The sequence below is a fragment of the Callospermophilus lateralis genome, chromosome 6 (genome assembly GCF_048772815.1).
Source record: "Callospermophilus lateralis isolate mCalLat2 chromosome 6, mCalLat2.hap1, whole genome shotgun sequence".
In the NCBI taxonomy this organism is placed as follows: domain Eukaryota; kingdom Metazoa; phylum Chordata; class Mammalia; order Rodentia; family Sciuridae; genus Callospermophilus; species Callospermophilus lateralis.
In genome coordinates this window covers 1,067,713-1,090,968 of record NC_135310.1, presented here as the reverse complement: position 1 = coordinate 1,090,968, position 23,256 = coordinate 1,067,713, and the positions used below count along the sequence as shown (strand labels likewise).

General features: G+C 64.3%; 1 protein-coding gene across 2 annotated transcripts in view; it reads right to left on the bottom strand.

Moving 5' to 3' along the window:
• The window catches only part of Thbs2 (thrombospondin 2), a 49,960-nt gene that overhangs the window by 3,233 nt on the left and 23,471 nt on the right, over nt 1–23,256 (bottom strand). For both annotated transcript variants that reach the window (XM_077109616.1, XM_077109617.1), the window contains 17 exons: nt 21,737–21,933; nt 20,230–20,370; nt 19,476–19,572; nt 17,383–17,553; nt 16,963–17,139; nt 16,062–16,235; nt 13,715–13,842; nt 13,486–13,638; nt 12,745–12,963; nt 10,901–11,008; nt 8,437–8,596; nt 6,781–6,899; nt 6,067–6,301; nt 2,464–2,691; nt 1,820–2,091; nt 1,273–1,370; nt 204–343 (listed from right to left, as the gene is read on the bottom strand). In XM_077109616.1, coding sequence (XP_076965731.1) covers nt 204–343; nt 1,273–1,370; nt 1,820–2,091; nt 2,464–2,691; nt 6,067–6,301; nt 6,781–6,899; nt 8,437–8,596; nt 10,901–11,008; nt 12,745–12,963; nt 13,486–13,638; nt 13,715–13,842; nt 16,062–16,235; nt 16,963–17,139; nt 17,383–17,553; nt 19,476–19,572; nt 20,230–20,370; nt 21,737–21,933 — 2,817 coding nt within the window. The remainder of the gene's footprint in view (nt 1–203; nt 344–1,272; nt 1,371–1,819; nt 2,092–2,463; nt 2,692–6,066; nt 6,302–6,780; nt 6,900–8,436; nt 8,597–10,900; nt 11,009–12,744; nt 12,964–13,485; nt 13,639–13,714; nt 13,843–16,061; nt 16,236–16,962; nt 17,140–17,382; nt 17,554–19,475; nt 19,573–20,229; nt 20,371–21,736; nt 21,934–23,256) is intronic.

Genomic DNA, 23,256 nt, shown 5'->3' with positions numbered 1-23,256 from the left:
TCCTACAAATGCTTTCAAATTCAACTCAAAACCACAAGCAAACTACAACACACCCTCACAGCCACGCTCCCCCATGAACCCTGCATTGGGAATCCACGACCCCCAAGGCACAGCCTTGCATGGGTTAGCTGCTTGGGCGCGCGGCTTCCGTGGCGGGAGTGTGGGACGCCAGCCCCTGACGGCGGACACTGGTGTGCGCTCACCTCTGCATTCGTACTTGAGGTCCGAGAAGTAGACCATCTCTTGAGAGAACACAAACAGACCCAGCCGTCCGCCAGCATAGGTTTGGTCATAGATGGGTCCTGAATCCGCCATGACCTGTTTCCCCTCATGCACTAGGACTCTGAAAATAAGGTTGGGGTGGAAGAAGTTGAGCTCCGTGAAGCTCCCACCACTGCTCAGTGTGCCACAGCCTCTGGTGTGCAGGGGCCTCTGCCTGAGGGGCCAGAGCAGTGTGGAGGGTGAGGGGCACTTCCAGGTCCTGCCCTGGAGCGCAGCGCCATCTCTCACATCTCACTCCCACCGTGGGCGCACGGGCCTCCTTCCCCACCATGAGGGGCCGTGAGGGCAGCGCCGGCCCTACTGTCCCTGCCCTGAGCAGCCTGACCTGTGGCTGCTCTCCAGGAGGACCCAGTGTGACTGAGTGACAGGGCCCGCCGCGGGGCCACACACCCACCCACAGAAGCCTGGGCTCCTGGCTTCTGCAAGGAACCAGAGGGTGAGCTCAGTGCTGCAGAGCTGGCCTGGCAGTGCCGGGTCCTGGGCTCAGCGTGGCAAACAGGCAGAGTTCAGCTGAATCTCGCCTTCTAACGTCACAAGACATTGTTTTAAACTGCTCACATCTCATTTTAGTCAAGATCTATTACAAACGCAATATGCAGTTGGGCCACAGAATGCACATCTGTTGCCTTGAGAGTTGTGAACAATTTCACTCAGATATACGTCTCAGTCAGCCAGGCACGTGTCAGAGGTGACCCACCACCAGGGTCCAGGCTGGGGGAAGCGCGCGGCCTTTCCGGGCAGGGTCTCCTCAGTGGTGGCCCTGCCTCGGGTGTCCTTGAGAGGGAGACGCCCCCCCCTCCAAGCTACTTTAACAAGTCTCATTGTCTACTTTCCCACAGTTTTCTTTAAATAGATGAAATATTATAGAGCTACGCTGTTTATTAAAGAGACCTTCTGACTTGGAGGACCCAGAGGACAGCATTGCCTGGTGCTGCTGTCTCTGGACGAGCCTGCCGTGTGCGGGACCCTCCCAGAAGAGCGGGGCCTTACCTCATGTAGCCTGTCTTGGGCCGGTGGGTCAGGTGCCACCGGTAGGCAGTGTAGTCTTTCCAGCCGATGTTTTTGGGGTCATGCCACAGGGTGCGAACCTGAGGGGAAGAATCACTCTTGAGCCCGCTGGGCGCCCTGAGCCTCCCCCCAGGAGTTACCCTGTGACTCCCGTTCCTCCATCCCTGGCACAGTCTGCCACACAGACACCTGTACCTCACACAGCACGCATGTGAGGCATAATTCTGTGCAGAGGGCCACGTGGCTCAGTGGTCAGAACCCAGGTGCTGGCCCCACAGTCATGGACCTCTGCCTCCTCGATTCGAGGGCAAAACACCTACAGCTTGGAACTCAGTCCTCCCTGTCTCACAGGCAGAGTGGACACAGGCTTAATTGGCAAGAGTAGTTCCAATCCAGCTTCTGGAAGCACCAGGCACTCAGTAGTGGTCACTAAAAGGACTGTCACTCAGCTAAGATTCACAGGAGCAGGCCACCGTGGGAAGGTGTGGGGACGCAGGCTGCGTCTGGGGAGCTGGCGCTGGCCGCTCACCTGCCCCTCTGTGTTTCCCGTGTGCCACAGAGCGTTGCGCAGGTGCTCGCCTGTGCCCGTGGTGGAGTTGACCACCTTCAGGGACACCCCGGAGTAGCCGTAGGCCCGGCTGGGCTGGTCCTCCCAGTAGGTCTGGGTGACCTGCTTCCACATCACCACGTAGAAGCGGCTGCTCGACTGGTAGCCGAAGACGAAGCCCGCGTAGTCGTCATCCCTGTCCGTGTTGACGTAGAACGTGCCGCTGAAGTCCACGGACCCGAACTCGTCGAAGCCTGCACACCAAAGGACACGCGGGGATCCGTGGGAAGCACTGGGCAGCCCCCCAGCCCCCGCCAGGTCGTGGAGAGCTGCCTGGGAGGCCCGGCAGACCCTCCTTTCCCTCCAAGCGGTTCGCAGCGTGAGGTCAGTGAGGGGAATCTGAGATGGTTAGGGCAGTTTTCCCGGAGAAGCCTCCACTGTGTGATGTGACGGACAAGATGGGTGGCAGGGCACACTCGGGCACCCCGATCCCTGTCCAGGTGTGGGCAGATGGCCTCACACACGAGCAAGCTTGGGCCTCCTGTAGTGGTCACGCTGATTCCCGCCCGCAGGACCCTGCAGGTCCCTGTGGGTCCCTGGTGGCATCTCCCGGGTCTCAGTCTTACCTACAGCGATGCCGGGGTCTGAGTTAGCCGTCTGGACCAGCTCCTTTCCTTGGTGACGGATGACCCAGTTGGGGTCAATCTGGGTGGTTCCCTTGGGGTCCAAGGGGACCATCTGGAAGTTCCTGAAGTCTGTCTCACTGATGGCATAGTTTTCAGGACACACATCATCGATGTCGGGGACTTTGTCATTGTCAAAATCATCTTTACAAATATCACCTCGCCCGTCACCTGTTCGTAAAGAGCAAGCGGAGACAGGGACACAGTGGGTGGCTCACCATTTCCTCCTGGGGGAGGGGACGGCACAGGCCCTCTGAAGTCCGAGGCTGCGTAGGCAGGGACGTGTCTGAGATGTCCAGCTTGGACCTCTGAGCACTTCTGTGGGGCTTTTCCAGATTCCTGGGGTTCTGCACTGAGGAGGGCAGCACAGAGCTCCCCGCCCGGCTGGAGCCCCTGCTCTCCCCTGCGCTGGGGCCAGGAGGCCTGGACGCCTTCCAGAGGGCCCCGCGGAACCCGGCTCTTCAGTGGCTTCCTCAGCGGCCACTTCATCTACGGCAGAGCTCCCACACAAACGTGACTCTCCTAGGGGCGCTTGGGCTTCCTTTAGGGGGGACTTCTTGCCAAATTCTCAATGAGACCGGAAGGGTTGGGGCTGCACACCCCCTGAGTATGCAAAGGGAGATGGACTGCCCAGTCCGTGGCCTCGTGGCCCAGCGTGGTCACCTAGCCCATCGCACTGCCGCTTGTTTTAGAAGGAGGGAAGGATGTCTAGCTGGAAGCCAGGCCTGGCCTCTGGCTGCCCCCTCAGTCCTCACGCCAGGGTCCAGCTCTGCTCAGAGTCGTATTTCCCTGTGAGCACCAGGCACGCTCCCGTGGAGGACGTTTTAAGACATGAGAACACTCTGGTGCGTGTCACCTCCTCCGTCCAGCCCCTGGGTGAGGGTCCCAGTCAGAAAACCCGCCTCCCACAGAGCAGCTCTGGAAGCCCCACTTCTGTGCTCCTGAATCCACCCAAAGCTTGGGGTTTACGCTGAATCCCTGCTGCTGTCCAGGGAGCTCCCCGGAGTGCCCTTCAGGTCTCAGGGAGTCTCCCGGGCGCTTCCTTCTGAGTGAGGCTCAAGCCCCAGGATCCTGCCTGTCCCCTTGTAAGGACGAGCATCTTCCCAAGGGCACTTGGCTCATCAGCTCCGCGCTCCCAGCCACTTGCTCCCATCCTCCCACACCAGTGAGCACAGTGGTGCACCCTTTGCTGTCCGGAGACTCCACTATGGTGCCCTCCTGCGTGAGATCCTGGGCAGCTGCAGACCACTTACTTACCGTGGCTGCTGGCAAACCGGGCCCACCTCCCACTTCACACCGAGTTCTCCTGGTGCCTCACAAGCCACATGCACTCCTTTCCGAGAGGCTGTCAAAGGACTGGGGCTACCAGATGCCCAGATCCCTCATCATCCCAACATGCACTCATACTGGCTCTGTCCTCTGTGGAGGACACGGCAAGAGCCAAGCCCCAAGGTGGGCTGGGAAGGCTGGGCCTCGCCCTAGGACCTCCTGTGGCAGAGCCCTTGCGGTCCCTGGCGGGTGGGCCACAGGGACTGCCACACAGTTCTCTGCCTTGCACACGTGGGCCAGGGGCCTACCATGCAGGTCCCTTTCACCCACAGGCCAGGGGCCTACCGTCTGGGTCCCCCTGCACCCCCTGCACCCCTGGGCCTACCATCCGGGTCCCCCTGCACCCCCTGCACCCCTGGGCCTACCATCCGGGTCCCCCTGCACCCCTGGGCCTACCATCCGGGTCCTCCTACACCCCTGGGCCTACCATCCGGGTCCCCTGCACCCCCTGCACCCCTGGGCCTACCATCCGAGTCCTCCTGCACCCCCTGCACCCCTGGGCCTACCATCCGCGTCCCCCTGCACCCCTGGGCCTACCATCCGCGTCCTCCTGCACCCCCTGCATCCTGGGCCTACCATCCGGGTCCCCCTGCACCCCTGGGCCTACCATCCGGGTCCCCCTGCACCCTGGGCCTACCATCCGCGTCCCCCTGCACCCCTGGGCCTACCATCCGCGTCCTCCTGCACCCCCTGCACCCTGGGCCTACCATCCGTGTCCTCCTACACCCCTGGGCCTACCATCCGCGTCCTCCTGCACCCCCTGCACCCCTGGGCCTACCATCCGTGTCCTCCTACACCCCTGGGCCTACCATCCGGGTCCTCCTACACCCCTGGGCCTACCATCCGGGTCCCCCTGCACCCCCTGCACCCCTGGGCCTACCATCCGCGTCCTCCTGCACCCCCTGCACCCTGGGCCTACCATCCGTGTCCTCCTACACCCCTGGGCCTACCATCCGGGTCCTCCTACACCCCTGGCCTACCATCCGGGTCCCCCTGCACCCCCTGCACCCCTGGGCCTACCATCCGCGTCCCCCTGCACCCCTGGGCCTACCATCCGCGTCCTCCTGCACCCCCTGCACCCCTGGGCCTACCATCCGTGTCCTCCTACACCCCTGGGCCTACCATCCGCGTCCTCCTGCACCCCCTGCACCCCTGGGCCTACCATCCGGGTCCCCCTGCACCCCTGGGCCTACCATCCGGGTCCCCCTGCACCCTGGGCCTACCATCCGGGTCCCCCTGCACCCCTGGGCCTACCATCCGAGTCCTCCTGCACCCCTGGGCCTACCATCCGCGTCCTCCTGCACCCCTGCACCCCTGGGCCTACCATCCGGGTCCCCCTGCACCCTGGGCCTACCATCCGGGTCCCCCTGCACCCCTGGGCCTACCATCCGGGTCCCCCTGCACCCCTGGGCCTACCATCCGGGTCCCCCTGCACCCTGGGCCTACCATCCGGGTCCTCCTGCACCCCTGGGCCTACCATCCGCGTCCCCCTGCACCCCTGGGCCTACCATCCGCGTCCTCCTGCACCCCCTGCACCCCTGGGCCTACCATCCGTGTCCTCCTACACCCCTGGGCCTACCATCCGGGTCCCCTGCACCCCTGGGCCTACCATCCGCGTCCTCCTACACCCCTGGGCCTACCGTCCGGGTCCCCTGCACCCCCTGCACCCTGGGCCTACCATCTGGGTCCCCCTGCACCCCCTGCACCCCTGGGCCTACCATCCGGGTCCCCCTGCACCCCCTGCACCCCTGGGCCTACCATCTGGGTCCCCTGTACCCCCTGCACCCCTGGGCCTACCATCCGGGTCCCCCTGCACCCCTGGGCCTACCATCCGGGTCCCCTACACCCCCTGCTCCCCTGGGCCTACCATCTGGGTCCCCTGTACCCCCTGCACCCCTGGGCCTACCATCCGAGTCCTCCTGCACCCCTGGGCCTACCATCCGCGTCCCCCTGCACCCCCTGCACCCTGGGCCTACCGTCCGCGTCCTCCTACACCCCTGGGCATACCGTCTGGGTCCCCTGTACCCCCTGCTCCCCTGGGCCTACCATCCAGGTCCCCCTGCACCCCTGGGCCTACCGTCCGGGTCCCCTGCACCCCCTGCACCCTGGGCCTACCATCCGCGTCCCCCTGCACCCCTGGGCCTACCATCCGTGTCCTCCTACACCCCTGGGCCTACCGTCTGGGTCCCCCTGCACCCCCTGCACCCCTGGGCCTACCATCCGAGTCCTCCTGCTGCGGGTTGAACACCAGCCGGCAGTTGTCCCTGTCGTCGGGGACTCCGTCGTTGTCGTCGTCCGAGTCGCAGGCGTCCCCCGTGCCGTCGCCGTCGTGGTCAGCCTGGTTGGCGTTGGAGATGTAGGGGCAGTTGTCCTGGTTGTTCTGGTGGCCGTCGTCGTCGATGTCCTCATTGTTGTCACACTCGTCTCCCACCAGGTCGTTGTCCACATCCGTCTGCAGACAGGCAGGGACGCCTGGTGAGTGTCTCGGAGGAAGGGCAGGGGTCTGGGAAGTGAGACCTCAGGCAGGTGCCAGGTGCACAGAGGGAGGGGTCAGGAGCCAGGAACCCGGGCCCTGGGCCTGCAGGGACGTGGTCACTAAGGGACACCGTGTGTGCTCTCGGGAGAAAGCTCCCCCACACAGCCAAAGCTGTCTCGCAGCATCTGCTGCCACGCACTCGGGGCTGCGTCCAGTCTCCTGCAGAGGCCATCTGGACATGACAGCAAGACTCAGGCTTGTCGCAGGGCATCCGCCACACAGAGCCCCATCTCACTTCAGAGAGGAGAGGCCTGTGCTCTGTGGCCCATGGCCATGGGGACAGCACTGCAGCAGGGACTCTCCCCAGTATGCTGCTGTGGGCTGGCATTGCTGACGGGAGCCAGGGCCCCCCCAGTCACCGCTAAGGCCCCACCCTGCGCCCAGCCACTCCTCACCTGGTCCGGGTTGTGCATCAGCGGGCAGTTGTCGCAGTGGTCCCCCACTCCATCCCCGTCCGTGTCTCTCTGGTCGGTGTTGTAGACGTAGGGACAATTGTCCCGCTCGTTGAAGACGTCTGTTGTCAAAGCAGAAAGCAGCTAGTGCACAGTCGGAGCAGCCCCATCCTCAGCCACTCACGCGCCTTCACTCAGTGGCCGTGCAAGGACTGGGAGGTGGGGAGGCCAGAGTCCACAGACTCCAGGGAGCTGGGCACAGCCCAGCGTGGACAGGCCAGCTGCCGGGGTGAGCAGGTGAGGACAGGCTCCTCCACCTGGCTCCAGTGCCTGGCCCTGCTGCTGGACAGGCGCAGGGAACACTGAGTCCAGCGTTGCCCCTCCTCCGGGCTCATCACCTGCCCTCCGGGTGCACAGGCAGGGCACCACCTGGCGGGGACAGGCAGGGACGACAGGGACGGCGGGCTCTAGATGTGAGACGTGTTTCAGAGGTCTGAGGTGGACAGTGAGTCCTACTAGTACCAGAGTTTAATGAAAAGCAAAGAGCAGGGCCCGATCCTGCCAGATGACCAAGAAAGCACCAACACACAGAGTCCGAGGGCGCGGGGTGACCTGGGGGCACTGGCCTGGCCCCGCCAGTGGAGCAGGCCTGGGAGGTCGCCTGGGGTCCAGGTCAAGAGACTCCTAAGAGCATGTGGGCTTCAGAGCAGGTGGCAGATGCCAGTTCAGCTTGGGAAGTGGGGCTCTGCCTAAGACACAAAGCCCAAGGGGCACCTGAGTGCACACGTGCCCTGGGGCCAGGGGACGCAGAAGCTGGCTGGAGAGTGACAGAGTGCACTTTGGGACATAGAGTGAGTCCGAGGGGCTGAGGGTGGTTGCTGAGGGCAGGACGGAGACGGGCGGGAGGGGCACGAGGTTTGCAGCCCACAGCACGAGGAGAGGGGCAGCTAGGGCCCTGCCACCCAAGAAAGGCCCAAGCAGGCCACCGGCCCAAGGTGGTGGGCTCCTTCTCTGTGGGCAGGAGGGCTCAGAGCAAGGAGCCAGCCACAGCGTGTCTGAGGCCACACCATGCAGCTGCACCGCTGTGCCCCTGGGGACCTGGGCCTGTGGGAGGGAGGAGCAGGCAGACGGGACGAGGGGGAGCATGGGGACAGGCCGTTGGATGAGGTGGGGAACTTCAAGAGTGTGCACTGGCGAAGCTGGCGGGGGGCTGGGATGCAGGGCTGCGAGGAGGGGGTCAGGGAAAGGGACACGACACCCCGCTTTCCCAACAGGTGGGAAGACACAGGGAAAGAGCTGTGGGCTGCGGGGTCCTTAGTTTCGTGTGAGTGTGGAGAGGCCGCTGAGTGCAGAGGAAGCACTGGGTGTGCAGTGCCATCGTCCCAGCTTTGGTAGAGGACAGGGTCCAGGCACACACGGAGCCCAGTCCAGGGTGCTCAGCTCCTGTGCCAGGATGAGGCTTGTGCACATAACCTGTGCACACCCCTGTACTCACACCCATGTGTTAATCACCTCTAGAGTTCTTATCAGACCTACAAGGTCCATGTCACACCGTTTCAAATCTCGCTGCCGGGAGCGGAACCCTCAGATGCGCAAACCCTACCCAGGCCAACTCTAATGAACACTAACACTTGTCACTGAAATGAGTAGACAACTGACCATCGCCATCGATGTCCACAGAGCAGGCGTCCCCCTCGCCATTGCTGTCGGTGTCGATCTGCGCAGAGTTGTGCACGTAAGGGCAGTTATCACAGCGGTCCCCAACTTCATCCTTGTCATAGTCGGACTGCCGGGGATTGAAGAGTAGGGGGCAATTGTCCTGGAACAGGAGGGAGAGGATAAGAAAGAGCACCACAGTGTGGGTCAGGCGCACACCAAAGGGCTGGCCTCCCAGGCGCACAGGAAGACAGAGCCAACCAAGCAAGGTGAAGTGAAGGAGCAAGCAGAGGGGGGCAGTGGGTGAGTGGGTGAGTGGGTGGGTGGGTGAGTGGGTGGGGGAGTGGGTGAGTGGGTGGGTAAGTGGGTGAGTGGGTGGGTGAGTGGGTGAGTGAGTGGGTGAGTGGGTGAGTGGATGAGTGGGTGGGTGAGTGGGTGAGTGGGTGGGTGAGTGGGTGAGTGAGTGGGTGAGTGGGTGAGTGGATGAGTGGGTGGGTGAGTGGGTGAGTGGGTGAGTGGGTGAGTGGGTGGGTGAGTGGGTGAGTGAGTGGGTGAGTGGGTGGGTGAGTGGGTGAGTGGGTGAGTGGGTGAGTGGGTGGGTGAGTGGGTGAGTGGGTGAGTGGGTGAGTGGGTGGGTGAGAGGGTGAGTGGGTGAGTGAGTGGGTGAGTGGGTGGGTAAGTGGGTGAGTGGGTGAGTGGGTGAGTGGGTGGGTGAGTGGGTGAGTGAGTGGGTGAGTGGGTGGGTGAGTGGGTGAGTGGGTGAGTGGGTGAGTGGGTGGGTGAGTGGGTGAGTGAGTGGGTGAGTGGGTGAGTGAGTGGGTGAGTGGGTGAGTGGATGAGTGGGTGGGTGAGTGGGTGAGTGGGTGGGTGAGTGGGTGAGTGGGTGAGTGGGTGAGTGGGTGGGTGAGAGGGTGAGTGGGTGAGTGAGTGGGTGAGTGGGTGAGTGAGTGGGTAAGTGGGTGAGTGGGTGAGTGGGTGGGTGAGTGGGTGAGTGGGTGAGTGAGTGGGTGAGTGGGTGAGTGAGTGGGTGAGTGAGTGAGTGGATGAGTGGGTGGGTGAGTGGGTGAGTGAGTGGGTGAGTGGGTGAGTGAGTGGGTGAGTGGGTGAGTGAGTGGATGAGTGGGGTGGGTGAGTGGGTGAGTGAGTGGGTGAGTGGGTGAGTGAGTGAGTGGATGAGTGGGTGGGTGAGTGGGTGAGTGAGTGGGTGAGTGAGTGAGTGAGTGGGTGAGTGAGTGAGTGGATGAGTGGGTGAGTGGGTGAGTGAGTGGGTGAGTGAGTGAGTGGGTGGGTGAGTGGGTGGGTGGATGAGTGGGTGAGTGGGTGAGTGAGTGAGTGGGTGGGTGAGTGGGTGGGTGGGTGAGTGAGTGGGTGAGTGGGTGGGTGGGTGAGTGAGTGAGTGGGTGGGTGAGTGGGTGGGTGGGTGAGTGGGTGGGTGGGTGAGTGGGTGAGTGGGTGAGTGGGTGAGTGAGTGAGTGGGTGAGTGGGTGGGTGGGTGAGTGGGTGAGTGGGTGAGTGAGTGAGTGGGTGGGTGAGTGGGTGGGTGGATGAGTGGGTGAGTGGGTGAGTGAGTGAGTGGGTGGGTGAGTGGGTGAGTGGGTGAGTGGGTGAGTGAGTGAGTGGGTGAGTGGGTGAGTGGGTGAGTGAGTGAGTGGGTGGGTGAGTGGGTGGGTGGGTGAGTGAGTGAGTGGGTGGGTGAGTGGGTGAGTGGGTGGGTGGATGAGTGAGTGGGTGAGTGAATGGGTGAGTGGGTGAGTGGGTGGATGAGTGGGTGAGTGGGTGAGTGAGTGGGTGAGTGAGTGAGTGGGTGAGTGAATGGGTGAGTGGGTGAGTGAGTGGATGAGTGAATGGGTGAGTGGGTGAGTGAATGGGTGAGTGGGTGAGTGGATGAGTAGGTGAGTGGGTGAGTGAGTGGGTGAGTGGGTGAGTGGGTGAGTGAGTGGGTGAGTGGGTGAGTGGGTGAGTGAGTGGGTGAGTGGGTGAGTGGGTGAGTGAGTGGATGAGTGAATGGGTGAGTGGGTGAGTGAATGGGTGAGTGGGTGAGTGAGTGAGTGGGTGAGTGGATGAGTGGGTGAGTGGTGGATGCGCAAGTCCACGGTGTTTGGAAGTCAGGCGTGGAAAGTGCTGGACACGGCCTAGGTAATCAGTCTCCCTGGCACTGTGTTGCCTGTGTTGCAGCCTCTCAGGAGGCTAGCGGAGCTCTCTCGCTGTGAGCTGGCCCTCACTGGCCCTGCCAGAAGGAAGGAGCCAAGTAGGTGAGTCCACACAGCTGGGGGAGGCAGGAGCAAGGACACTCACTGCTGACCGAGCTGGCACCCGGTGCTTCTGTGGGTGAGTGGCTTTACCAGAGGCTTGGCTGCAGCTCCCGTGGGGGGCATCGGAACGCGGCGTGGGAAGGCCCGGAGCTCCTGCCCGCTCTGTCCCCTGCCCGCTGCCATCCCCCGTGTGGTGCTCACAGCTCAGCCCTCACCTTCTCGTCGCTCACGCCATCGTTGTCATCATCCTCGTCACAGGCATCACCCACTCCGTCCTTGTCAAAGTCCTCCTGTCCAGAGTTAGGCAGCTGGGGGCAGTTGTCCTGCGACAGGAAAGGGGTGATGACCGTGAGCTGTCTGCCGAGCCCTGGCGCCACAGCAGCAAGGGTCAGGTGTGCCTCCTCAGCTGGGAGCGGAAGGGCCTCCCGCTGAATCCTGTCACCAGCGCCAGGAGAGAGACAAGGGGACTGTGTTGAGCGGGGCCAGAGAGGTCACCTGACAAGGCAGGAGAAGGCAGGGAGGGGCGCTGCCCCTGGGGGGTCCCCTCCACAACCTCAGCCCAGAGGCAGGGCGCCCAGGCCGCGTCCAGCCTGCAGCCAGCATCCAAGCAACCAGGCTCCCTGAGAGAGTGGCCCGGGGTTGGGGACCAGCCCTCTAGGCCAGCTCCTCACAGGAGACGAGGACACCCGTGAGCAGGGACACTTTGTCCCCGTTCCTCCAGGCTGTGGTTCAGAGCCCAGCTGAGGTGCAGGCCCTGGGAGCCAGGGCAGGTGGCACAGCCCCTCTTGTCATGGTGATGCCTGTGTTGCCGAGGGCCGGGGGCCGCTCCCCCAAGGGCACCCTGCGTGCACAGCACTTGGGGCCCAGGGCAGAGCCAGAGCCTGGCACTGGGGGATAAGGTGACACGAGGCTGTGGACCCCAGGGAAGACCCACCCCCCCACGGAGTAGTTATGGGAGCAGAAGGTGGTCTCTTAAGTCTAACTGCTCGTCCTCTGTCCTCGGGAGGGTCATGCAGAGGACAGGCGGACAGGCAGGTGGGAAGGAAGACAGACAGGAGAGGCGGTGTGCCTTCTTGAAGGGCCTTCTCCAGCAGGGTGGCTGCTGAGGACGGGGCAGGGCGGGCAGGGGTACAGGTGGGAGTCGCCTTCATTGGCTGGGAGCATTTGCAGTTTTGCTCCAGGGAGCCTCTGCCATCCTGGTGGCACCACGGTGGTGGGGTGATGGGGTGGGGCACTGGGGAAGCGCCATGTTTGCTGCCCAAGAGTCCACCCACTCCCTGGGCTCTGGGGCAAGTGGCCTTCACAGGGAAGGCAGAAGAGAGATCAAGTTACGGGTAGGGATTGTCCTGGGCTGCCAGATGGCCCTGAGGGAGAGGCTGGGGTGGCCGGGGAGCGCAGGGAAGAGTACTGTGAGGACAGGCCAAGTCCAGAGTGACCGGGCCACAGCCCAGCAGCCCTGGAGCCCCAAGCTGAAGTGGCAGGGAGGGTGCTCCCTGGGCCTCTGGAGACTGCCTGCTCCCCACTGGGCTCAGGAACTGAGAGGACCCCTGTTGTTTCACAGTGCCACAGGCGCCCGGGACTGCGTCCACCCTGGCTTCTCCCCAGGCCCCGACTGCAGCACAGCTGGGTCTTTGTGCAGAACAATGTCTGCTGTGAGACCGTGGGGGCACCTCATCTGGGGACACTCCTGCCCTGCACCCCCCAGGGCCAGGTGTGGGCCTCCCGTCTCGTCACCTCTGCTCCCCAGGACAGGTGTGGGGAGTCTGTGCCCCTGTGCTGGGGGTACACGGCCCCAGGCCCAGCAGCCAGCCTGGAAGGCAGCCCCTGGCAATGACCCCTGGGTGGCAAGGGACCCACCAAGAGGGCTCAGCCAGGCACAGCGCTCCCTCCACCAGGCTGATGCAAGGCCAGCGGGACCCATGTCCCCAGCCCCACAGGAGGCGCAGGCTGGAGCTGGCACTGGGCAGCCTGGGCGCTTCCTCTCGTTGCCCCCCCACCTCCGCACAGAACCGCACACGGGAGGCGCCGGAGCGGGGAGCCCACTGCGCGCCGGCCTCACCTTGACACAGTGGTAGGTGGCGTTGGTGGCACAGACCAGGTTGCTGTTGGGCCAGCCGTCCAGGTCTGAGTCCTCCCCGCAGATGAGCCCGTCGCCCGCGTAGCCCGTCTGGCACTCGCACTTGAACATGGGGTCGCTGAAGTGGCCCAGGTAGATGCAGTCTGCGTGCCTGTGGCAGTTGTGCGTCTTGTCCTTGCAGGGGTTCTCTGGCTCGCACACCTGTGGGTCGGAGGGCCCTCAGGGGAAGGCCATCCTGGGCCGGGCAGCCCAGGGACAGGGGCCAGAGTGCGTCCAGAGTGCTGGTCTTCCTGCCGGGCAGCGGGGCCCTTAGCAGCAGCAGCAGCAGCACTTCTAGGCCCACCCCCGCTCCCAGGGGCTGTCATGGGCTAAGGTCTCAAGTGTCCCCACACAGCCTGTGTGGGAGCAGTCCCCAAGAGTGGCCCTGGAGTCTCTCCTGCGTGGCAAGGCCTGGAGCTGCGGGTCAGTCCCCGGCCTGCCTGCATCCCAGATCCTGGGTCCCCCGGCGTCCTGCTCCTGGACTGTGCCTGCGACTCCCTCTAAGTGCTCTGCTGCCACAACACCTCAGAGACTTAGGGACACGGCACCCTGTGCCCACGGACCCTTCCTGTCAGGTCTGAGCTCCCCTGTGCCGAGAGGGGCCCTGTGACCCCAGCTTCTACAACACCAGACACCTCCTGGGCCCGGGCGGATAACGGCGGGTGGGAAGGGCACCCGGCTCACCTGCTTCTCTGTCCTGGCTGCCTCCAGGCCGACCCCGAAGGGCTGGTTCCCCTTGTAGCGCGGGGGACAGGGCAGGCAGTGGAAGCCCGGCTCGCTGTTGACGCAGCGGGAGACTTTGTTGGTGGAGAAGCAGATGTCCGCAACCACAGCGCACTGCGGGGACAACCTCATGTGAGCCGCTGCTCCCCCTCCGCACCACAGGCACCTGCTGCCCACAGAGGGCACCCACCTCATCCAGGTCCTCGCAGTGGGTGCCATTGCCCAGGAAGCCCACTGGACAGGAGCCGCAGGACCACGAGCCGTCAGGGAAGCTGTTGCACTGGGCTCCAGGAAAGCAGGGGTTGGACAAGCACCCGTCTGTGTGGGGGGCAGACAGGACTGAGGCCACGCCAGGAGGGCCAGGGGCTCACAGGGGACCCAGACCTCATCCACCAGTGCTAGGCTTTAGCTGCCCTTGACCATGCAGCAGCACTCTGCCCACCCGCACCGTGCCCCCCAGGACAGCCCCCTGACACTCCTGCCCCTCACCCACCCAGGGCAGCCCCCTGACACTCCTGCCCCTCCACCCACCCAGGACAGCCCCCTGACACTCCTGCCCCTCCACCCACCCAGGGGACAGCCCCCTGACACTCCTGCCCCTCCACCCACCCAGGGGCCAGCTCCCTGACACTCCTGCCCCTCCACCCACCCAGGACAGCCCCCTAACACTCCTGCCCCTCCACCCACCCAGGACAGCTCCCTGACACTCCTGCCCCTCCACCCACCCAGGGGCCAGCTCCCTGACACTCCTGCCCCTCCACCCACCCAGGGGACAGCCCCCTGACACTCCTGCCCATCCACCCACCCAGGGGCCAGCTCCCTGACACTCCTGCCCCTCCACCCACCCAGGACAGCTCCCTGACACTCCTGCCCCTCCACCCACCCAGGGGACAGCCCCCTGACACTCCTGCCCCTCCACCCACCCAGGGGACAGCCCCCTGACACTCCTGCCCATCCACCCACCCAGGCCAGCCCCTGACACTCCTGCCCCTCCATCCACCCAGGCCAGCCCCTGACACTCCTGCCCCTCCACCCACCCAGGGCAGCCCCCTGACACTCCTGCCCCTCCACCCACCCAGGGGACAGCTCCCTGACACTCCTGCCTCTCCACCCACCCAGGACAGCCCCCTGACACTCCTGCCCCTCCACCCACCCAGGGGACAGCCCCCTGACACTCCTGCCCCTCCACCCACCCAGGGGACAGCTCCCTGACACTCCTGCCCCTCCACCCACCCAGGGGACAGCTCCCTGACACTCCTGCCCCTCCACCCACCCAGGGGACAGCCCCCTGACACTCCTGCCCCTCCACCCACCCAGGGGACAGCCCCCTGACACTCCTGCCCCTCCACCCACCCAGGGGACAGCCCCCTGACACTCCTGCCCATCCACCCACCCAGGACAGCTCCCTGACACTCCTGCCCCTCCACCCACCCAGGGGACAGCCCCCTGACACTCCTGCCCATCCACCCACCCAGGACAGCTCCCTGACACTCCTGCCCCTCCACCCACCCAGGGGCCAGCCCCCTGACACTCCTGCCCATCCACCCACCCAGGAGAGCTCCCTGACACTCCTGCCCCTCCACCCACCCAGGGGACAGCCCCCTGACACTCCTGCCCATCCACCCACCCAGGACAGCTCCCTGACACTCCTGCCCCTCCACCCACCCAGGGGCCAGCTCCCTGACACTCCTGCCCATCCACCCACCCAGGACAGCTCCCTGACACTCCTGCCCCTCCACCCACCCAGGGGACAGCCCCCTGACACTCCTGCCCATCCACCCACCCAGGCCAGCCCCCTGACACTCCTGCCCATCCACCCACCCAGGGGACAGCCCCCTGACACTCCTGCCCCATCCACCCACCCAGGGCAGCTCCCTGACACTCCTGCCCCTCCACCCACCCAGGGGACAGCCCCCTGACACTCCTGCCCCTCCACCCACCCAGGCCAGCCCCCTGACACTCCTGCCCCTCCACCCACCCAGGGGACAGCCCCCTGACACTCCTGCCCCATCCACCCACCCAGGGGTCCAGCTCCCTGACACTCCTGCCCCTCCACCCACCCAGGGGACAGCCCCCTGACACTCCTGCCCCATCCACCCACCCAGGGGTCCAGCTCCCTGACACTCCTGCCCCTCCACCCACCCAGGGGACAGCCGCCTGACACTCCTGCCCCATCCACCCACCCAGGGCAGCTCCCTGACACTCCTGCCCCTCCACCCACCCAGGGGACAGCCCCCTGACACTCCTGCCCCTCCACCCACCCAGGCCAGCCCCCTGACACTCCTGCCCCTCCACCCACCCAGGGGACAGCCCCCTGACACTCCTGCCCCATCCACCCACCCAGGGGTCCAGCTCCCTGACACTCCTGCCCCTCCACCCACCCAGGGGACAGCCCCCTGACACTCCTGCCCCTCCACCCACCCAGGGCAGCTCCCTGACACTCCTGCCCCTCCACCCACCCAGGCCAGCCCCCTGACACTCCTGCCCCTCCACCCACCCAGGGGACAGCCCCCTGACACTCCTGCCCCTCCACCCACCCAGGGGACAGCTCCTCTTGTTGCACATCTGGTGTTCCTTCACGTCCCCCACGCAGTCCTTCCCTCCGTATTGGGGCTCAGGGCTGTTGCAGACCCGCGAGCGCTCCCGGATCCCTCCTGCACAAGTGACAGTGCAGGCCGACCACGGGGACCAGGGGCTCCAGCGGCCATCGACTGTAGAGAGAGCCAGGAGAGGGGCTTAGTGAGAGGAGGGTCAGACAGTGTCGTCCCGGCTGACATGCGCGGGGTCGAGAGAGAGGCAGCAGCAATGCCCACGTGGCCAAGGACTGTAGTTTGGGAAGAGGAGCAAGCGGGTGCTTGGTCCTTGGTGGCCACAACTCAGGAAGCAATGTGGACGGCAGAGGGTCTGGCGGTTGTGTTTTACCTCTCAGGACCTCTCACGACCTCGACAGGCCACAGCCTGGGCTCTCTACAAGGGGGGCCTCTGGGGTGGAGACGGCCTGGTCTCTGAGCAGGGGACATGGACTTTGTGTAGCACGCCCTGCTCCCAGAAGTCCCTGTGCCCTGAGCCATCGTATTCCCTGAGCTGTGTCTCGCACAGACTCGCGCAAGGTCCTCCCCTGGCGCTCTGTCTGCACACCTGCTGCCTCCTAGGCCAGGCTCACAGCTTTGGCTCACGTTCTGCTAAGTGCAGATTTAAGGTGACTCGACTGTGTCTGCAGGACACTGGTGCGGCCTGGCTAAGTCAGAGGTGGGACAAGCTGAGCACAGGTGACCGGCCTCAACCCCCAGGACTAAGGGTCCTCGGGAGCTGGCTGGCTTTGGCCTCCGTGACCAGCGGGTGGGACGGCCCCAGCCAGTAGGAGCCCAGTTTTAGCTCAGTCCTCACCCTGAGCCGCCTGTGCCACCCCGAGCCCCAGGACCCTGTGTCACCACTCACTTGGGCAGGGGTCCCGCTGGCAGGCTTTGGTCTCCCGGCCGCTGCCTTTGCAGTTCTTGCCGCCCATCTGGGGGACTGGGGAGTTGCACAGGCGGATGCGTGTGATGTTGCCGACCCCACAGGTGACAGAGCATGAAGACCAGGGTGACCAGTGGCTCCAGCCGCCGTTCTGTCGGACTAGCACACGGAAGCACAAAGAGACCAGTGTCTGGCTGTGTCCAGGGGCTGGGCCACCCCAGGGTTGCCTTCTGCTGCACATGCCCATGGACAGAGAGGCGAGGGTGGACAGCTGTCACCTTTGCCCCCGAGTCCTCACCCCAGGCTGATGCTCCAGCTGCCAGAGACGTCCCCGGGTGCGGGCAAGGGTGAGCCCCGTCCCTGGCCGGCCCCAGACGGGCAGGCAAGGGTGCTGATACTCACTGCGGGTGTCACACTTGCCCAGGCTGCAAGCCCGCGTCTGGATGGAAGGGCCTAGGCAGGTGTTGCTGGTGACATCGCACGACCGGCCTCTCTGTTGGGTCCCAGAGCCACACGTGACAGAACACTCGGTCCACTCTGCCCATGGAGACCAGCCCTCCTCGCTGTCCATTGCTGGCCAAGAAAGCATGACACAGAGGTCAGGCCCTGCCTCCGGGAGAGGCCCGGGTCAGAACTGGCAGCTCAGCACTGCCTGGTTCCTGCTCAGGAGACTTGGGCACCTCCCGGGCACAGGCTTCCTGACGGGTGGCCCCCATGGTGGTGGCAGGCCCCAGAGAAGACCGGGCAGCCATCACCCGGGAAGATCCCAGTGGCCTTCCCGGGAAAGAAGGAGGTGGACGTGGGGTCTGCTGCTGTCCGCGAGAGGAGAGCGTGCGCTGGGCGTGCAGGGAAGGCGGCTCGGGGCTGAGAGCAGCTCGCAGGGGCTCTGCCAGCCGCGGCCTCGCCAGAGCCTGAGGACGGCCTCCCTCCTCTCCACCCGGCTGATGGAGCCCAGGTGACCAGCCTCACTGCTGGTTGGAATCACAGCCACAGCGCTCACTTCCAACCGTGACTAGAGACATCAAGGGAAGACACCTCCTGCCGAGGCTGCCTTCCCTCAACCAGGGGAGAGGGCGGCTTCACCAGGGAGCTTTCTGGCAGCGCTGTGGCCGGGCCGCGGAAGCCGGGGGCAGGACGGCCCAGGAGGACAGCCCTCCTCCTGTCCACTTGCTCCCTGTGCCCTAAATGCCTCCCTCCAACGGCCTGAGGTGGCTGTCCCAGGGTCTGCCCTGGGCGCCCAGCAGTCCAGCTGTCGCCTGCAGGCCCATGGCCATTTCCAGCCAAGCTGACCTGCTGCGCCAGGCACGGTTTCTGCTCCCGACACCGAGTCTGAGACTGGGATTCCATTTTGCTGGGAATCAGAGCAGCAGAGTCTGGCTCCTCCCAGCCCAGTTCTCTGCTCAGATCCAGAGGTCTGGGGTACCGAGGACGGCCCCCGGACCACCAGCAGGGGAAGGTCCTCCCAGCCGTGCTTGGCCAGGCCCAGCAGAGCCCTCTCAGCCTAAGTTTCCCTGGAAGCAGGACAAGGGGCGGAGAAGGACAGCCTGAAGGGAAAAGGCACTGGACACAGCTCCCCAAGGCCACAGGGTGGCACACCCAGGCCCCCGGCCTCGGCCTCAGAGCCAGCCTGAGGAGGGGGTGCAGTGCCGGGTGACCAGGACTCCTGGGAGCAAGTGTGCTGGGCAGCAGGCTCCCAAGGGACAGGAGGAGGGTGCGACCTGGCACCCCGGGGAAGGAGAGCACACCCCAGGCTAGACCCCAGCAACGGAGGACAGTGTCCTCAGAGGGAGGCGGCATGTCCAGCCCGGAGGGAAGACCAGGCTCTGCACATGTGCAGGATGAAAGCCGCGAGCTCCGGCCGAGCGGAGGCTTGGGCCAGGGGCAGTGTCCCCAGGCACCCAGGCGGCCTGGCTGGGAGCCACTGCAGGTGAGCTCTGAGCTCAGGACTAGGGAGTGAGCTGCAGGTAGCCAGCGTGGAACAGGCAGATACAGGGGACGCTCTGCACAGTGGGCTGGACCCAGGGAGGCCAGCATCTCCGTCCCCATCACGGTGGACAGTCTATGGCTTAGAGAGTGTCACTGGTGACAGCCTCGGGGTTCTGTGTGTCCGTCTCCCTGCTGTTCCAGAGGTGTCTGCGGTGACCAGTCATGATCCTTCACGGTCTCCACCTAGTGTGGGCACTGGCCAGAGCCTGGTGTTTACACAGAGCCCCGTTCTGGCCCAGAACCGGGTCTGTGGACATGACAGGATCCCTGGGCTCAGCCCCCTGCTCTGAGGAGTGACAGGGAGGGACTGAACCCTGGCCCCTGCCTTCTGAGGACCCTAGAGTTGCCTCCTGGTCACGGGCGAGGAAAATGCGGAGACCCAGATGTCCCTCAGTGTCCCATCTGCCTGTCCTCACCAGGCTGAGTCTCACCCTCCTCTGTCCCCACCAACCAAGGAGCAAACGCAGCAGCACGACCCTGCCCTGTGGGTGCTCGCGGGCAGTACTCACAGTGGGAGCAGGAAGGACAGCACTCGTCCTCGGCAAGAGCTGGGCTGGCGCAGGTGGCAGGCGGGCAGGAGATCTGGTGGCAGACGACTCTGAACTTCTGTAGGTAAAGGAGGCGCTCAGGCCACTCACTAAGGCAGCAGCCTTGGTTCAGGGCTGGGTGGAAAGGGCCAGCAGGGCAGTGGACGTCTTGTGTCCAGGGTCCTACATGATGACCCAAGACGTGGCCTGGCCTGAGGTGGCTTGTGGGCCCAGCGGGTCCTGTCTCCTGCCACTCAGCAAAGAGATTGCAGCAAAGACTGGCCACGGGTATGCTAAGGGAGGAGGACGGGTGGGCAGGGTGGCCTTGTGCTGGGGATGTCTGGGTCCCCATGCACAGAAACTGGTCACTACTGAGAAGAGCCAGGTCCTCTAGTGTTCCTGAGGTGACTTGCATCCCAGAGGCTTCTGCTAAGCCCCGAGGCCCACTGGACCTGCACGGCATTAGACACGGATCAGGGGCCTCTGGGGAGCTCCGTTCCAGGTGTTCCTGACCTCTGGCGACACTGGCCAGTCACACACTCTCTGGCTCTGGCTTCTTCATGTGTGAAACCTAGAGGTTGAGCCTGGTCACACTTCGGTGCCTCCCACTGTCCCCTCCAGCCCTACCCCCGCCTGCCTGTGTCTGGCCACGCTCTGCTGCAGCCCTGTGTCTGTGGCCTGCGGGTAGCCGAGCTCCGCCGTGCTCAGAGGCGGCCTGCGGGCCCCAGGAACTCACCTTGCAGGTGCAGGACGTGCAGCTGTCCACCACCCAGGTTTCGTTTTCTGCAAAGAACCGGCCATCCTGCCAGCAGGCCGTCATGTTCCTCGTCTTAGGGGGGCCACCAAGGAGCTCGAGCAGGAACTGGTTGTCATTTGACTGCAAAGGGGTCCAGCATCAGGAGTGGACAAGAACCCAGCTCCATCTCCAGCCGTCTGGGTGGGAACCTCCCCTTATCTGAGCAGCTCCGGGCGCAGGCAGCAGGGACCTGCAGCGGTGGCCCGAGGGTGCAGCCACGGAGCCCGAGCCACAGACCTCCCCAGCACCCTGGGCTTCCCACTCCTTCTCTCAGTGAGTCCCAGCTCACGAGCCTCAACACCTGGGTGGGCCACGCAGCTGGTGCTGGGCAGCGGGCAGGTGTCCGGGGCAGGGCAGGAGGAGCCGCAGCTGGCTGCAGCCCAGAATCACTCATTCCTGCCCCCACTCCAGGCAGAACAGCCACAGTGCAGAGGCAGGGAAAGAGGTCGTGGGGACTGCCACCCGCCAGCCAGCTGAGCCAATGCTCTGGGGGCTCTCTGCCTGTTGCTGCCCCCAGGCAATCCCTAGTGTGGCCCACAGGCCCTCTGATGGCACAGCCATCAGCAACACTTCCTGACACATCCGGGAGTTGATGGCAGTGCGGCCTTCGCAGACTCGCCGACAAAAAGGCAGACTCGCTGCAGGACAGGGTCTGTGGTTCAGGTTGCCCAGGAGCGCGATCTGGAAGCAACCTCAGTGCCCTCGATCCCCCAGTGTGGGCAGGCACCTGCAGGGAGGCTGCCAGAGGACGACCTGCCAGAGCTGCTCCCACTTCTCCTCCATCACATGCCCCATGGAGGGTGCCAGGAGGCTGCTCCGCCCTTGGGGTGCCCCTGAGCCAGCCCTGGGGCCTTCTGGGGCCCTTCCACTACCCAGCAAGGGACTGTAGCCCTGTGGGTCCCTCACGTCCAGACAGGGTCAGAGCACCCCCACATGAGGCTCCTTCCATGTGGGGACAGAGGGGCCAGGGAGTGCCTCGGGCGGGAGCCCAGGCCCACAGCCGTCTCCTCCCAGCCCCCGACGCAGCCCTCTGGGGAGCAGCTGCTGTTCTTTGGTGGACTCAGCCGTGTGGACGTCGCGGGCAGCATGGCCAGCTCCGCCCTGCCACTGCCAGCTCCTGAGCTTTGAGGCACCCATGGCTCTTGCTCTCTGCTCTTGCTCTCTGAGCAGCCCATGGCCCCCGTCTGTCCGTCTGGCTGCAGCTCACACCTCTGCCTCCCCCTCGGCACAGGCATGTTTCTGTTTGTGGGGAGGAGAACTTGCCCAGATAAGGACGTGTTTTGGAGAACGTGCATCCCGCCTGCGTCTTCATCATGACGGCCCCTGTGTCTCCCTCCCCTGAAGCCCCACCCCAACGTCCCGGAGCCAGCATGCACGCCCCCAGAGGCAGCTGGCTGCAGGGAGGTGTGGCCCCCTCCGGGCCCGCCCCGCGTGCCTGGGCACCCACCACTCTCCTCAGGTTCTCACTGAGCTGGTTCACCAGGACGTGCAGCCCCGAGAGCTCGCGGATCATGTGGCCCAGCTCCTCGCAGGAGTGCTCGCACACCTCCGGCCTCTTCGCCACTCCCTGGCCCAGGAGCTCCGTGGTGACGTGAGGGCCCAGGTGCAGCGTCTCCGTGTGCTCGCTGATGGCGTTGATCTCAGCTGGGGAACACACCAGGGCAGTGAGAGCCTGGCCTCTGGTGCTGTGTGCAGGTGCCCCACAGCCAGGCGGGAGTGGCCCTGTGCTGAGTTGTACCCAAAACAGAGGAGGTGGGCAGGGCCCCGACCTAACAGAAAGGGAGCCTCCCTTACAGCAGGGTGCTCAGCATTTACAGTCCACTAGCAGAGGGTCAGGGCCACACCCGTGATCCCAGCCACAAGAGAGGCTGAGGCAGGAGGCTCCCAATGCAGGTCACCTCAGCAGCCAAGCAAGACCCTGTCTCAAGATGGAAACTAAAAAATGCTGCCAGCGTGGCTCAGTGAGGAGTGCTCCCGGGCTCAGTCCCTGTGCCACCAAGGACAAGTCCACTGGCAGAGCAGGAGTCCAGTTTAGGAGCAGAAAAATGCCGAAAGTACAGCCAGACCCGAGGACGAGGCCTGTAAGTGGGTGCCCTGCCCTGGGCCCTGAGCCTCCAGCAGACAGAGTCGGGAGCAGCCGCGAGCTCTGGCCATGCCTTCTCTTTGCCCCACCCGTCCCCTGTTCAGCCACAGACTCAGGCACACTGAGGGTCCCTCTCCACCTAACACCCTGTCCCAGGGTCCTGGAACACTGGGTTCCTCTGCCTCTTTCTGCCCTCAGGTCTCTCATGGCCCTGGAAACCACGCAGGCCCTTCAGAGCCCTGGCCCATGGGCGCACGTGGGCAGCATCCTCAGCTTACAAAGTGACCTGGGGCGAGTCCAGAACCAGAGCCGTCCCGGAGGAGCCCAGCTCCCTGTCGGGTGACTGTCGGCACGTAAAGGGCCGTCTCCTTTCAGACCTTCCATTTCTGAGCTGCTGCGTGAGTATGTGAGGTGCTTCTGCCATACCCACGTGAGTCTCCTTGCTTAGCTGTGAACCAGTGCTACAGTCCACGTCAGGCTGTGAGTGCCTCGGGCCCTCGCCTACAGCTTCCTCCAGCCGTGCTCATGTAAGTGCCTGCACAACTAACCAACGGACCAGGGGGACAGTGACAGACAGGTGGGGGGTGGACAGACGGCCTTCGACAGTGGTGGGCACTGCATGGTCCATGGATGGTCCATGGATGATAGGTGACAGATGATAGATCACAGAGGATTGACAGATGGTAGATGGTAGGTGACAGAGGACAGATGATGGGTGATACATGACCCACGGACCATAGGTGATAGATGGTATAGACGAGTAGATGACAGGTGATCAATCACAGATGATTGACAGGTGACAGAGGACAGATGTTAGATAAGAGGTGACAGGTGATAAATGATACTCAGATGATGGATAGATGACAGATGATGGATAGATGACA